Source organism: Strix uralensis, chromosome 12 (genome assembly GCF_047716275.1).
Source record: "Strix uralensis isolate ZFMK-TIS-50842 chromosome 12, bStrUra1, whole genome shotgun sequence".
NCBI classification, from domain to species: Eukaryota; Metazoa; Chordata; class Aves; order Strigiformes; family Strigidae; genus Strix; species Strix uralensis.
The window spans coordinates 3,062,900-3,077,845 of record NC_133983.1 but is presented as its reverse complement, the minus strand read 5'-3'; the positions used below and the strand labels follow the sequence as shown (position 1 = coordinate 3,077,845).

Here is a 14,946-nt window from a genome sequence, read left to right as displayed (position 1 = left end):
AAGTTTGTCAAGCAAGCACTATTTTTAAACCTGTTGGTGGAATTTCCTGACCACCGTGGGTTACGCTGTAGTGCAAAAGAATCTCCTGGCTCTTTAGAGCATAGCTGACCTTGCTCTGTTCAGCTGATGCTCCTCTGAAGCTAAGGAACAGAACTAGCAGCAGGATACTTGTGACATGATTTCATAAGTCTTGAAATGAGAATTAAATGGTTTCCAAAGAAGTGCAAACTGTAGCCTTCAGGTCTATGATGAAGCATTAAGAGGAAGCATTGCATTCACAAGTTAGACTTCACGAAGTGAGTAGTTGTAACAGTCTTGACAGAGTAAATGGTAAGGTCTGGAAAAGTGTAATCCTCTTTTTGATCCTCCTGAAAGAAAGGATTTTTGAAATCATTACAGGGCAGATTTATGGGGTGCTGCCTTGAAGGCTCTCTTGAGTATCTCAGTAATGTGACTGAAGCTCAGAACTTAATGTTCTAAAACTCTGTCTTAAGTCAGATCAGCTGCTGGATTTGGTTTTGAGTCTGATTATCTTCCAGTTGTTGGTTGAGTTGCTTTTTTTTCATTAGGTGCTACTGACATCAGATAAAGCTGCAGCCAACTTTTCAGACCGTTCCTTGTTAAAGAACCTTGGTCACTGGCTGGGAATGATTACACTGGCTAAAAATAAACCCATCTTGCACACGGTGAGCTTCTGTCTTTACAGATTTGTTTGGCATGAATTGGTGTGCTGTTATGCAGTAGCATAAGCTATTTGGGAAATTTTATCACATAACTGGTGCCTCTTTTCTGTGCGCCAAGTACAAAGTATGATTCCAGAGTTGGTTATTTAAGACTTCTAAATATTTTTTTATATCTGAAAAGTTAGTAGTTAAGTTCTTGCCATGTGAAAAATCTGTATTTGTAAACCTCTGTTCAAAAAGTAGCTGCTGCTTAACGATCTGTAAAATTCAAGGACTGTCTTGACTCAGCCTTGCCAATATGTCCTATAAGGAAATAGCATGTAAGTGGAACTTTTGCAGTGTGCTTGCTGTTTTCTCCGCCCTCTTCCCCTTTTCAATTGTTGATGGTATTTTTCAGGATTTGGATGTGAAATCGCTACTACTGGAAGCGTACGTTAAGGGACAGCAGGAGTTGCTTTATGTAGTACCATTTGTTGCCAAAGTCTTAGAATCCAGTGTCAGGAGTGTGGTAAGTGACTTTGTGCTGACAGAGTTATTGCTCAAGTGGCAAAATAAGTATTGCAGAAAGTAATTAGCTTTTTTCAAAGTGAAAACTGATTGAATTTCATGGAGAGAAAGAAAAGGGATGTAAGGGCTTAAAGTGAAGGCATTCTGTTTTGAGGGAAAGTAGATGGCCTGTGCATTTTTGCAGCCTAAATAGGTGGTGTTAGCTGAACTCTCCTGTGGTATCCCCAAACAGAACTCTGTTCAGAAATGGAAGAATGCCATTGAAGCGGATCTAGGATCTTTTTTTTTTTCATTTCCCCCCGCCCACCTTTGACCCTGATCAACTCTTGTCAGTTCTGCTTGACACAGAACTGATCTTTCACAAGGACCAAGTCATTGTGTTTCCAGTTTAATGTTCAACTAGTTTCTTAATCTAGTTCCAGTCAAACAGAATACTAAATTCAACCGTAACTGCAGCTGTACAAACTTCTCCATGGCTGTATGCACATGTGTTCACATTTCAAAAATTTCCAGTCACGTTATCCAAGTAATTCAAGAAGCTTGCATAATACTGCTCTCTTCTTTCTCTTGTAGGTCTTCAGGCCTCCAAACCCGTGGACAATGGCCATTATGAATGTTTTAGCTGAGCTACATCAAGAACATGATCTAAAAGTAAACTTCTGTTTTTCTTTCCTATACCTACTGAGTGTGAGGTTTTCTTGACATACCAGTCAAGAAGGATGTGAAGGACCAAATTTCACTTCTCGCTGCTTTAGCATGGGGAGAATTGGGCATTGCTTAATTTGGTAGAACTTGGATGAAACTCTTCTCCTGTGAGGTCAGCATGCAAGATATTTGTCTAATCCTCGGTCACTATTAAAGTCTCTAAAAGGCATGGGGTTAGAATGGGAAGCTTGGGAGTCCAGTGGCCCAGTAAACGTTTCGGGTATTTTCCTTGTGACATAACCTAAACTAGAATTGTTGTGCAGTTGAATCTGAAGTTTGAGATTGAGGTGCTCTGCAAGAATCTTGCACTAGACATCAATGAGCTGAAACCTGGAAGTCTCCTGAAAGATAAGGATCGTCTGAAAAATCTGGATGAGCAGCTGTCTGCTCCAAAGAAGGATGTGAAGCAGCCAGAAGAGCTACCACCCATCACAACAACTAGTAAGTACCTTTCATATGGAATCCAGAACCACACTATAGAAGTTTAAATAAGGCAGGTTATGCTATTGCGAAGGAAAATGTGAAGCTGTGTATGCTACTGTAACATTGCTGAATGCTTGGGAGCACTTGGATAGTTTTGTAATAGAAGTAGTGTACAGAGTTTGGAGACAGGAAGAGAATTGAAGCGTCCTGAAGACTTAATTCTGCATGTGCTGTGTGTAGCTACTCCTTGGAAGGGAGTGAAGCAGGATGAGCTATTAACAAGACATTAAGGGCTAAACTGTGTCGTAACAAACAGCTCTGTTAAAATGTGCTGAAGCTAGTTTGGGAAAATGGAGAATAAAAACTGCTTGATAAGTTCAGGAGGCTTCATGATCAAACTGTGAAACTTTTGTTCCTTGGTCACGTGCTGGTTTAAACGAGAAGTATTTACTTCCATTATAAGCATTTGCTTTTCATTAATGGTTCGGTACAAACATTCTTGTATTCTACAGCTGCTTCTACAACTCCAGCTACCAGCACCACTTGTACAGCCACAGTTCCTCCACAGCCCCAGTACAGTTACCACGACATCAACGTCTATTCTTTAGGAGGGTTGGCTCCACATATTACCTTAAATCCAACGGTAAGTTTTAGAGCTGACTTGGTTTGCTAAAAGAATTCTTACCACCAGTGTTGCCACAGATGTCAGCTGGCAGGAGCAGCATTTTGCAAGTTAAAGATATTGGAGACTCACTTCTCAAAAGTAATGGGGAGGGTGAATGCTAACAAGTAGTCAAATGGAGAACTTCAGGGGTGGTTAGTAGTTGCATTAGCAATCTTAAATGGTCAAGTGATCTTTCACTGTCACATTAGTTTTCACTGTCACATTAGTATCCATTTTATTTCTGGCAGTAAGTGTCAGTGGGGATAGTTGCTATGAGGACTTAAGCTTAAAAGGAGCTTCTGCACTCATTAAGAGCAACTTAGCTCTTAGTCTTTGCATTGTGCTCAGCTGTGACTTTGGAAGAAAAATGGTCAGGTGTCCCAGTTTCAGAATTATCAAACAGATACTGTAGTAGCTGTGTGTGGAGCACAGGAGTGCCGCACTGCAGACAAGCTATGACAGTAAACTTAAAAGTTGTTAAGAAAATGTGACTGTCCAGGGTAGACGGGACTCTAGTTTACTTTATTCTCACTTAACTTCCCTAATCCTCCTCCAGATCCCGCTGTTCCAAGCCCACCCGCAGTTGAAGCAGTGCGTGCGGCAGGCGATTGAGCGAGCAGTGCAAGAGCTCGTCCACCCGGTGGTCGATCGATCCATTAAGATTGCCATGACTACTTGTGAGCAGATAGTCAGGAAGGACTTTGCTCTGGATTCAGAGGAGTCACGGATGCGTGTGGCCGCGCACCATATGATGCGGAACCTGACTGCTGGGATGGCCATGATTACCTGCAGGGAACCTTTGCTGATGAGCATAGCTACCAACTTGAAAAACAGTTTTGCTACTGCACTGAGGGTAAGAGTCGCATCATCTGAAGCTTATTTCCAGCTTATGGGACTGTAGACATCCAGCATTAGCAAACTGGTTCTCCACAGTGTACACGTGTTGGTTAATTATGTGGCTTAACTAGTGTGAAGATTTAGTGGACAAAAGTCTCATGGCTCTTGTGGAATTACAGTGAAAAAACTATGCTGCGATTACTGCTCATGTCAAATGCTCTTAAGCCTGTAAGATGGATCATCTTACGTTGCACACAAACTTCCTGAGTACCTTTTTATTTTGCCCCAGTGTGTTTAATCACATCACAGAAGCCTTGAAGTGCTTATCTTTCTGTGGATTTTGAGGTAGAAAAGCTAGAGTGGGGAGGACTGAATTGATTCTGGAACTTTCTGGTGATGTCTTGGATTGTCTCATGAGGCAAGGATGTATGTTTCGGGCAGATTTCATTTACTTGTGCTGTTAGCAGATACATAGTTAAGATTTTTCTGCCTGGCTCATTAATTCATTGGGTTTTCTAGAGGCTATTTTCAGCTCTTCATGAACAAAATTTGAGCTGCAGTGCCAACCTCCCCTTCTTGGCTAAGTAGAACAGTTCATGAACTGCTGGCCAGAACAGCAGCTGCTACCCAGAATACTTGCTGTGCTTACCATCAGTGTTGGCAACACACAAGCATAAGGATTTTGAAAATATCAAGGCATTGCTATCCTTTCAGGGATTTAAAAAAAAGAAGTCAAAGTACTGCTTACGTTTTGCTTAAGGGCATGTTACTATTTCCCATCTGGTGGGGAGTGACAGTGCAAAGACCCTTTTGCAATGGGGTTGCTCTCTTGCATGGTAACTGGCTCAAGAGTGTAGGATTTAATGGTCTGAAGGGAGTACAAAACGTTGGCAAGAATTGCATCTGCAAGTACTGGATGGATAGTTGGGTAGTCTGTGGTGTGACTCCCAGGCCTCAAACACTGACCCTTCATATGCAGAACTTGAAATAACTTGATTGCTGATAGGAAGAGCAGGAAAAGCATACAAATGAATCTTGTTCCATCCATCTTAAACACAAGTTAAGGATGGGAGTAAACAGTTCCACTGTTGCTTTGTTAACATGTGAGCCGAGACAGTGACTGCTTTTAGCAGCTGTGCTAATTATGATTCAGAGTTTGGGTGTCAAGCTAGTGACTGCAAGAGAAAACACTGTTGTCCTCTGGGTAAGAGGGACACAAATATTTCTCTGGTGTGCAGTCTTGCTATGCTTCGTCAAATGTAACTACAGCCCAGCTAGGGAGGTGATTGGAGAAATGCTGGTAATCTTTTGGGTGGTACAAGAAGGTAGAGATGAGATACTGAAGTTGGGGAGACAGGAACACAGACTGGTGTTACAGCTGTGAATATCTACCAGGCATGACGTGTTAACTGAAGAACACGTGTAGGCAAAAGTAACTCAGGTTTTGTGGAAGGCTTAGTGCTAGTGCGTTGTGGTGTTTGTGAGAATGTCATGAATGGTATGAAAATGTAGCAACGTAGTATTCAAGTGTGGTTTTATCCCTGAAGATGTATGAAAGGGATACAGGGCCAGTTGTAACCAAGGAGGTTTTCTTAAGGAGTAATGCTACAAAACATTGTGTTGCAGAAGAAAGTGCTGTGCAAGACATCAAAAAATTCACATCTGGCCTATTGTCTGTGAGGTGGGTTTAACAAGCAAGAACTTCTATTATTTGAAAGAAGCAGTGTAGTTTTCAGGAATTAATGAAATAGGGGTAGGTCTTAATGGACAAGGAAATCCAAGTAGATTGGACTGTTTGCGTTTCTATGTGTATTCCACTTCCAGTGGGGGTTGCTGCTTTGTACCCTGGAAAATAAGTCCATCTGTAAGGGTTCTTTTAAAGCAGACTCCTGAGAAGAGAAGAAAATTTCTATCAGAAAGGGAACCCAGTGAAAAAGGCTTTAGTACCACTGTTTTGCATTATTAGTGATGCACCTTTATATCTTCTAATTACAACCTAAAAAGTGGAAAAACTTCCAGGCTGTGCTGTGAGGCTTGCTTTTCCTGCATTAACATGTGTTGCATGTGCATCAGTATAAAGCAGGACTTTTATTTCTAAGCCCTGGAGATAGGTTGGTGGAGCACCTCCTGCTGTTTTGTTCCTTGTTGAAAGCCTTTACTGTCGTCTTGCTTACATGTTTTATTCAAAGCTATGGAAAATTAAATTTATTACTGTGTATTCCATGCAAAGAGAATGCACTCCTAAGAGCATTTCTTACTGCTGGTTTTCTGTATAGGTGCAGATTTTAAGACTAGTAATATACAGGGGAAATTTACAACTTTCACCGATTGTTGCGGTTTTCAATAGGCAGCCTCCCCACAACAGAGGGACATGATGGAGCAAGCAGCTGCCCAGTTAGCGCAGGACAACTGTGAGCTAGCATGCTGCTTTATCCAGAAAACGGCTGTGGAAAAGGCAGGCCCTGAGATGGACAAGAGGCTCGCAACTGTAAGTACGGGACCGCTGTCTCTTAAAAGTATTACGTGCGCTTATATACAGCCAGACTCAGTGTCTAAAATTCAGGGTGGTGTTTGGGGTTTTTTTCCTAGGAATTTGAGCTCAGAAAACATGCTAGACAAGAGGGTCGTCGGTACTGTGATCCTGTTGTGTTAACTTACCAGGCTGAGCGGATGCCAGAACAGATCAGGTTGAAGGTGAGGATATTAACTGAGCTATGTTCTGATGCTGCTCTTCTCCCCCTCCTAGTAATGAAAAGTGGATGGCACAGCTTCAGCTGAGCAATCCTGTGTATTGTTAGTCTTGCCACATAGTGCAGCTACTATTAGCTTGATTAGTAATGGAAACATATGAATATGTTGTTCCAAAATGAGTGTTCATATCACTTCCTCAATTCCTCGAAGACACTAAAAGTCCTGTCTCTTGGTCTGTGCTGTCCCTTTCACTGAAAGGTGACTAGTCTGTTTCATTGTCTTGCCTCCTTTATATTTGCTTCCCTTAAAGGGCATGTCGTGCTCTCAGCAGAACATTTCTCTGGTGCATCAGACACACATGAAGCCAGTATTCAGTTATTCCTGTTTCTGGGAATATGAGTTGCAGTTGTAGAGCAAAATCCTCCTGTCGGGAGGTGTGGCTGCAGAGATAGGGCCTTGGTGCAAAGCAGCTGGATCCTGCTGCTTGATGTCTAGGCCACTCCATTTAAGAATGTGACTGAGTAGCTGCCTGTTACACAAACTGTCCTCATTTCTTAACTGCTACACTGCTTAACAATGAGGTTAATGCCTGTTTTTTTTTTTCCTTGCAAAGGTTGGAGGTGTGGACCCAAAACAGCTGGCTGTTTATGAGGAGTTTGCACGCAATGTCCCTGGCTTCTTGCCTACCAATGACTTAACTCAGCCTACAGGATTCTTGGCTCAGCCTATGAAGGTAGAGATTTCTGAACTAATCGGCTTGAGAGTACTGTAGCCCTTTTGGTGAACGTTGCAGAACTTGGGTCCCTTGCTAGAAGATTAGGAAGAGTCAGGTGTCTATTGCTTGGGAATAGTGGTTGAAAGGTGCGTTAATTTTAGTGTTAAACTAATGGCAATGTAAAACTTACATCCTGTCTTAGGGGCTTATAACCCAAATTGGGACAAGATCTGCAAGTTATGATTACTATGTGTAGTAGCAGTGAAACATTTTATTCAGATCTCAGGTTACTTTTGGGGGAAGATCATGGATGGCAAGCATAGATTTTGAGATAAAGAACAGGTTTTTATATGCATACTTGGTCTTAAGGACTGCTAGAATTGTTTGCTAGTTATTTCTGCAACTTAATTTGCTCATATTTGTGCATTTAAAATGCCAACATAACAAACCATGGTTCTGTAGACGTCTAAATTCTGGGTGTTCTAATTTCTGAAGCAGAAGAGCCAATCAGTATTTTGAGTTTCACAAATACAGTCCTCGCAAAAATCACTCATCCCCCCTTTCTCTTAAGCAGCAAGCTTGGGCTACAGATGATGTAGCGCAAATCTATGACAAATGCATGACAGAACTGGAGCAGCACCTGCAGTCCATCCCACACACCCTGGCCATGAATCCTCAAGCTCAAGCATTGCGCAGCCTCTTGGAGGCTGTGGTAGTGGCTCGTAACTCCCGTGATGCTATTGCTGCACTTGGACTACTGCAGAAGGTGAGTGTTAACTCTTCTACTGTAACAACTCACCTCAAGTTTATTACTCACCTGGCTTGTGGATTGTCTTGTTGGTGACTGTATCTTCATTCATCCTGTGGAACTTGCTTGGTGAACAACACTGAACTGCTGTCTTTGGAAATTCAGTAAATAAAATTGGAAGAGGACCGTGGTGTTCGCTTGGTATATTTAAAATGTGGTGGCCAGGCTCCTGGGGGAAGGAGGAGGTACAGAATCCTGAGACTTAGGGGAGGTTTGTTCAAATGTGACAAGTAGAGAGCTCTTGCACTCCAGAGTAGTCTTTGATTTCAGGATGAGTTGGAAGCAAAGGAAAGATTCAAACTGCCCTTGTAGGTGGATAATATTGAGCATAGTACTGGATTTATAGTGGCACACTTGGGTGTTGTGTTTTGTAGTAACTGATCAATGAGTGTGTGTGGTGGGGTGACCCTGGCCAGTGGCCAAGCATCCATCCAGCTGCTTGCTCCTGCTGCTGTCCTGTAGGACAGGGAGAAAATGAAGGCAAGATGACTTGTTCATTCAGATTATGACAGCTTAGTAGGGAAAGCAAAAGCTGTGTGCATAAACAAAACAAAAATTAAAAATCACTACTTCCCATTAGCAGGCTGATGAGTAGCCACCCCTAGAAAAGCAGGGCTTCAGTGCATGTAACATTGCCTTGGGAAGGCAAACACCATAACCATGAATGCCCCCCTTCATCTTCCTTTCCCTGAGCTTTTATTGCTGAGCATGATGTCATATGGTATGGGATATCCCTTTGTTCAGTTTGGGTCAGCTGTCCTGACTGAGTTGCTTCCCAAACTCTTGCCCATCCCCAGCCTACCCACTGGTGGGAGAGGCAGAGTGGGAAAGAGAAAGCCTTGATGCTGTGCAAGTTCCGTTCAACTGGCAAAACACTGGTGTGTTGACAACGCTGTTTTCAGCACAGATCCAAAGCACAGCATTATATGGGCAGCTGTGAAGAAAATTAACTCCATCCTAGCCAGAACTAGTAGACTGTACCAGGTGAGAAGTGTTGCAGTGAGCTCTGTGAGCTGAGCTGGTGTCAGTGCCTGTGTAGTAGCGCAGAGCATAGTGACAGATGTAGAGAGAAGTCCATTTAAGTGTATTAGAAGGACACTGAGCTGTCTGCATGAAGATCCAAGAACAGTGGCAAAACAAAAGTAACTGAAACATGGAGGGAGACTCTGCTCTTGACTGACAGTGCTCGTACCCATTAAAGGATCTAGTCCTGACTTGACCAGGTGAACTGTGCTGCCCCTGTAGGACTCATCTTCCATTTGCTATAGACTAGCACAGATGCATTTCTGAGTGCTGCAGCTCTTTGTCTAAAGAACCTGATAGCTGACCTCTGGCAGGTTCTTTAAATTTTCTTTGTTGTAGTTTTTCATGAGCCATATGCAGAATTGCTTGTGAGGAGGCATTAACCTACAGAAGCTGTAGCACAAACTGATGTGGTCTTTCATGCTGTTTGGTGCATACATAAAGCCAGTGGGGCATAGAGAGACTGTAGGCTTGTTTGTGGTAGGACAGCTGTGTACAGCGAATGTGTAGATGCCACAGTAGCTGGTAAAATCTCACATGGACTTATCAAGGGGTCAGCATGATGACTAAATTGGTTTTCACATGTCTGCCAAGTCTTCTGGTGATAACTTCTGTTGATGTAATTTGCAGAAGATTTGGAAGAGGACTTGTTTCTTCCTCTGCTAACAGGTTGCATCTATTCTAGGCTGTAGAGGGCTTACTGGATGCCACCAGTGGGGCAGATGCTGACCTTCTGCTTCGCTATCGTGAGTGTCATCTGCTTGTGCTGAAGGCTCTGCAGGACGGCCGTGCATATGGATCTCCGTGGTGTAATAAACAAATTACTAGGTCAGTTATGAGATAGCAGGAACGTTGATGGAACTTTCATTATCTTTTGAGAGTTACTGTGTTACTCTGAATCACTTGCCTGTTAATATTTTGTATTGCTGCAATTTGGACAGACAAAAATAACTAGCTTTATTGTCAGAAGTAACTAGATCTTCTGATAATGCTGCTTCATCCTAGAACCTGATGGGAATCTTGAATGGAATTAAGCATCAGAGATTCTCTGGGGGTTTTTTCCTCTATTATAGAGAAAGTTTCTATATGCTGTCACAAACTGTGACATGGCATATGCCTACAGCAGAAGCACTAGTGCTTCAGCTAGACAGATGTACCACTTTGGCCTTGAGAGGCTTCTTATGCTGAATAAACTGAAGCTCTTGAAGGGCTGTTGTGACTAGTTGTGCAGGGCAACAAATGCTTGAGGCTGATGGCTCTTCTGAACTCAAACATTACCTTAGAGAATGCTCTAGAAGAGGGTTTTTTTGGAGCTGGGTAATGAATCACAGTGAATGACACAGTTTCTGAAGTATTAGATTTGAGCTGCTTTGCTTAAACTGTGTTGTTTAAGTACACTTTTTAAAAGTCCAATTCTTCAGGTGCCTGATTGAATGCAGAGATGAGTACAAGTACAATGTGGAAGCTGTGGAGCTGCTAATCCGCAATCACCTTGTTAACATGCAGCAGTATGACCTTCACTTGGCTCAGGTAAAGGGAACCTGCTCTTTTGGAGGAGAAGGATTATGGTCAGGCCACTGTAAGATTTGTGGTTGAACTTAATTTACCTTTTTCACATTGACAGTCAATGGAGAATGGCTTGAACTACATGGCTGTGGCATTTGCCATGCAGTTGGTGAAGATCCTGTTGGTGGATGAGAGAAGTGTTGCCCACGTAACAGAGGCAGATCTGTTTCACACGATCGAAACCCTCATGAGGATTAATGCTCATTCCAGAGGAAATGCCCCAGAAGGGTGAGATTGAAATACTGTGCGATATATTACTTCTCTCATGTGTGTTTATGATTTGTATGTTACATAGGCAATGTCTCATCATTCAATCATACAGCTTTAAACTGTCTTTAGGGCTGCAGTCCTCTGTTAGTTTAAACTGTTACTCTAATGTAATTGTGCTGATTCTGTGTTAAAATAGAGGCAGCTGCAGCATCATGTCAAACTGAATGCATGAGCAGAAGAATCTTTCTATGCACTGTACTCCAAAATACCATGGTACTATGAGAAACTTGCTTAAATTCCTGCTTTATCAAATTTAGGCAATATTCTTACCTGTTCAAATCTTAAATATCTAGGTGTTAATATGTTAATTTGTTAATCACAAGCAATTCATCAAATTAGACAATCTTTTCTATAGACAGTTTTGTTTGGAGTCTACAAACCAATCACCCACCAATCTCACATGGCTTGTGTATCCACCAGCAGATAATTGGGCAGCACGTGTTGCCACAGCATCTGGAAATACCTGTGGGACTTGCAGGCCTCCTATTACTAAGGTGGAAGCAGTTGCTGCTGGTTTTGAGAAAGACTTGGATTGCAGCTTGGAGAACTCTGGATTGCTGTGAGAGCAACCAGCAGCTGGCTGCTGGTGGTGGCAGTGGCTGCCACGACCAACACAACTGGTAGTGGGAGGTCCCAAAAGAAAAGTCCTTCCGTTTGCAGTTGATGTGGGTAGACTGTCTTTGTCTGACTTTCACTGCAGCCAGGTTTAGTGCCCCAGTCAGGCTGTTTAGCACTGATATGTCACTATCTCGGAGCATTTTAGGGCTTCCAAAGTCTGCAAAAGTGAAGCTGTTTCTAGTACTTGTGCTTTGTTGCAGCACACTGCTGTATGAATTAGAGAGGAACATCAAAGCTTGAATGACTTCAGTGTTCTTTCTTTCATCATAACTGTATCTGCTTTCATGACTTATTTTGGCTATTCCAGGGAGGACTGGAAGATACAAAGATTTAATATAAGAAATAATTTGCTTTCTTTCAACTGTATTTGAACGTGTTTCCAGTTCCCACACCTCCTGGGGGAGAAGTTCTAACCCAGCTCTTGCTCTGGTCTGTTGCATTAGATTACCCCAGCTGATGGAAGTGGTCCGATCAAACTATGAAGCAATGATTGACCGTGCTCATGGAGGTCCCAATTTCATGATGCATTCAGGAATTTCCCAAGCCTCTGAGTATGATGATCCACCAGGTCTGAGGGAGAAGGCAGAATACCTGCTGAGGGAGTGGGTGAACCTCTACCATTCAGCAGCAGCGGGCCGTGACAGTACCAAAGCATTCTCTGCGTTTGTTGGACAGGTAGAGCTTTTGGAAAGAAAGGTGCTTTTTATTCAACATAAGTAGGGTGTGATGCCCTCCATTTTAAAGCAGTGTTATAACCCATGTTAGGCATCCTTTTGAAACTTTCAGGTGTATGGCAGTTCACTATCAAAATTTTGTCTGTTTTTGATGGTAAAGTTCTTTAGAAACGCCTGCTCTTCGCCAAATCGTGTTCTTCAGATACTGTAGCAACAAGCTGTCAGTTCAGACCATGAGTTTTGGGATAAGTCTGGTGGGAAACAAACTTCAGCTGAGATAGCTGTTGGGAATAGTTCTGACACACTCTGTGTAATGAAGCTTGACTAGTGTTGCTCCTTATGGGTGACAGTAAAAGCACTGACAGCCTATGGAAGGAAACTGCTAATATAGACATGTGGGTGAATTGTTTCAGACCACATGAACAAGGGAATCCTTTTTCTAACTGGAATCATTAGAGTGAGGAAAAACTTGAAACTATATTAGCTAAAGTGATGCCTAAATTTAAACAGCCTCCCAAATTTCACTCCAGGGCACCTTAACAGCTGTGATGAACAGCCCACATCTGCCTTCCAGCTGTGGCTGAGAAGGGAGATGCCCTCAGTAGCCCAACATGTGTGGTCACAAACTCCCTATATATCTGCAGTCATCTTCCTAAAACTGTGCTCCTGGTAGCTCCTTGACTGCAGCTGCAAGGAAGCCCCTGACTTAGTCTGTTTGCAGAAATGCCACAGATTTTGCAGCTACTAATGAGAAGTTCAAGCTATGAAATATGCATAAAGACCTCGACTGATGCAGTGATTTTTTTCATGTGATGTTAGTGTCCTGTACTGGCCTGTAGCCAGCTTTCTGTTGGTCTGACTTCTACTGCGTAGCATCTTTTTTGAATGTCTTTAATGAGTCTTTTGTTAAACCCACTATTTTAAAAAAAATAGGTTCACCTCTTCATGTGACCCCACTCTTCTTACACCTTAAAGTATGCTTATAAAGCCTACTTCAGTATAGTATACTCTAATACTCAATGCACTTTTCTCCTGCTTCACCCTTTTATCGCACTTGTTTGCTTACCTCTTGTATGTGTTTGATCAGATTTGAAATAGCAATTGAAATATATCAAAGTGCAGTGTTTATATATAATTTCTTCCTTACAGGCTTTCGCTGTGGGTTTTAAAGGAGTATTTTGTAATAACTGCATTAAACAAGGTTTTATTACTGAACTTAAATGACCATAATTTTGGCTGCTTAAATTAAGTGTTGCTTCCGTTCCACTAATCTTTAGGACAAGGAGCATAGAACTTTGAGGGCAGATACATGAATTCCTTTTTTAAAAAAAAAGTTTCTCCAGAAGTACTAGAAGTTCTCCAAGAGTTAGCGATTATGCTGTTTATGTAGCTTCGTGTCTGTACAGTTTAGAAGTAAGATGCTTTATTTAAACCCCAGAGGTTTCCTGCAGTATAATTTGTTTCTTTTTGATGGCTTTAATACTGTGGGTAACAAATAAAAGGAGGTCTCTTTTTTTATGTATGTTATTAAAAACAACACCCCAACGCAAAACAAAAAAAGCCCACACAGTCTTTCTCTGCATGTAATGTCCCCATAAGGAGAATTCACTTTCCCAATGCAGTTTGCTTATACAGAATGTTGCTGCAAAGCAGTGATGGTTCCTGAGCTAGTAGCTGAAGTCTGTCCTTCGCAGAGCTTGTACACCCTGTGTGGGCTCCTAAAGGCCTGACAGACTGAACTGCTGCTGCCTCTTGCTGTCCTTCGTGCAAGTGCTGGTGGCAGAACTGATAGTGAAACAGGCTCCTCAGCTATGCTGATGGTTTGAAAAGAATTGGGATCAAAAAGACTATTTGGGAGGAAACGTCCGTGCTAAAATGGTGTTGCCACCCTCAAGTTACCTTGAAAATACTCATCTTGGGGAGAAGTAGCAGAGATGCCTTGCTACCCATCTCTTGAGAGTGTGATACAAATTAATTGTGCCAGGCAAGGTGGGTGCTTTATAAAGTGTGTGTTGTTTGAACTAAGTTGTAAAATTAACTTTCTGTGGTTATGGTTCTAAGGTTTTTTTCCTTTCCTGGATAGATGCACCAGCAAGGAATTCTGAAAACAGATGACCTGATCACCCGCTTTTTCCGTCTTTGCACCGAAATGTGTGTTGAAATCAGCTATCGGGCTCAGGCTGAGCAACAGCATAATCCTGCTGCCAACCCCACTATGATTCGAGCCAAGTGCTACCACAACCTGGATGCCTTTGTGCGACTTATTGCACTGCTTGTGAAGCACTCTGGGGAGGCAACCAACACAGTTACAAAGATCAACCTCCTGAATAAGGTGGGGAACCCTTTTTGTACTCATGGCATTTAAAGTCCGTAAGCGGGTGTACCTTTGCTGCTAAATGTAAAATACAGACTTAATGCAGGCTACTGCTGAAGTATCAGATGACGACTTCAATGGGTTGGTCACCAAAATGATAAAATGTGGAGTGGAGCATCAGGATGCCAAGTGGCTTTCTTGTTCACAAAGATTTCATATCAAACCTGAAACTCACCTTTGTGCCTTGAAATGAAAAAGTCAGCTGCATTAGAAAGTGTGCTTTAAGGTTGGTGATTCCTGCGTGTCTGCCTTGATTTTGTGAGGGCCTTGCCTATGTTCTTACACTGCTTGGTTTATGGCTAGATGGTCTTTAGTTAAGACCTTCCAACACTGCCAGGTCGGTCATTGTGACTGTGATCCACGCGACAGGGAGAGCAAAGTATAGTGG

The 14,946-nt window shown here is 42.4% G+C and overlaps 1 protein-coding gene and 1 non-coding gene across 16 annotated transcripts in view; both read left to right on the top strand.

The window, feature by feature from the left end:
• Positions 1-14,946, top strand: part of CNOT1 (CCR4-NOT transcription complex subunit 1) — a 59,910-nt gene that overhangs the window by 38,603 nt on the left and 6,361 nt on the right. For 7 of the 15 annotated variants that reach the window (XM_074881942.1, XM_074881940.1, XM_074881941.1 and 4 more), the window contains exons 26-40: positions 570-686; positions 1,081-1,191; positions 1,764-1,841; positions 2,159-2,336; positions 2,831-2,961; positions 3,539-3,835; positions 6,167-6,307; positions 6,409-6,513; positions 7,124-7,243; positions 7,797-7,991; positions 9,742-9,884; positions 10,478-10,586; positions 10,681-10,850; positions 11,954-12,206; positions 14,268-14,516. In XM_074881942.1, coding sequence (XP_074738043.1) covers positions 570-686; positions 1,081-1,191; positions 1,764-1,841; positions 2,159-2,336; positions 2,831-2,961; positions 3,539-3,835; positions 6,167-6,307; positions 6,409-6,513; positions 7,124-7,243; positions 7,797-7,991; positions 9,742-9,884; positions 10,478-10,586; positions 10,681-10,850; positions 11,954-12,206; positions 14,268-14,516 — 2,397 coding nt within the window. Of the gene's footprint in view, positions 1-569; positions 687-1,080; positions 1,192-1,763; positions 1,842-2,158; positions 2,337-2,830; positions 2,962-3,538; positions 3,836-6,166; positions 6,308-6,408; positions 6,514-7,123; positions 7,244-7,796; positions 7,992-9,741; positions 9,885-10,477; positions 10,587-10,680; positions 10,851-11,953; positions 12,207-13,878; positions 14,171-14,267; positions 14,517-14,946 lie in introns of those variants that run through there. The other 8 variants (XM_074881945.1, XM_074881946.1, XM_074881944.1 and 5 more) reach the window with 5 other exon arrangements.
• On the top strand, positions 15-153 carry LOC141949039 (small nucleolar RNA SNORA46). Its single transcript, XR_012630637.1, has one exon. It is a non-coding gene; the product is annotated as a small nucleolar RNA SNORA46 (small nucleolar RNA).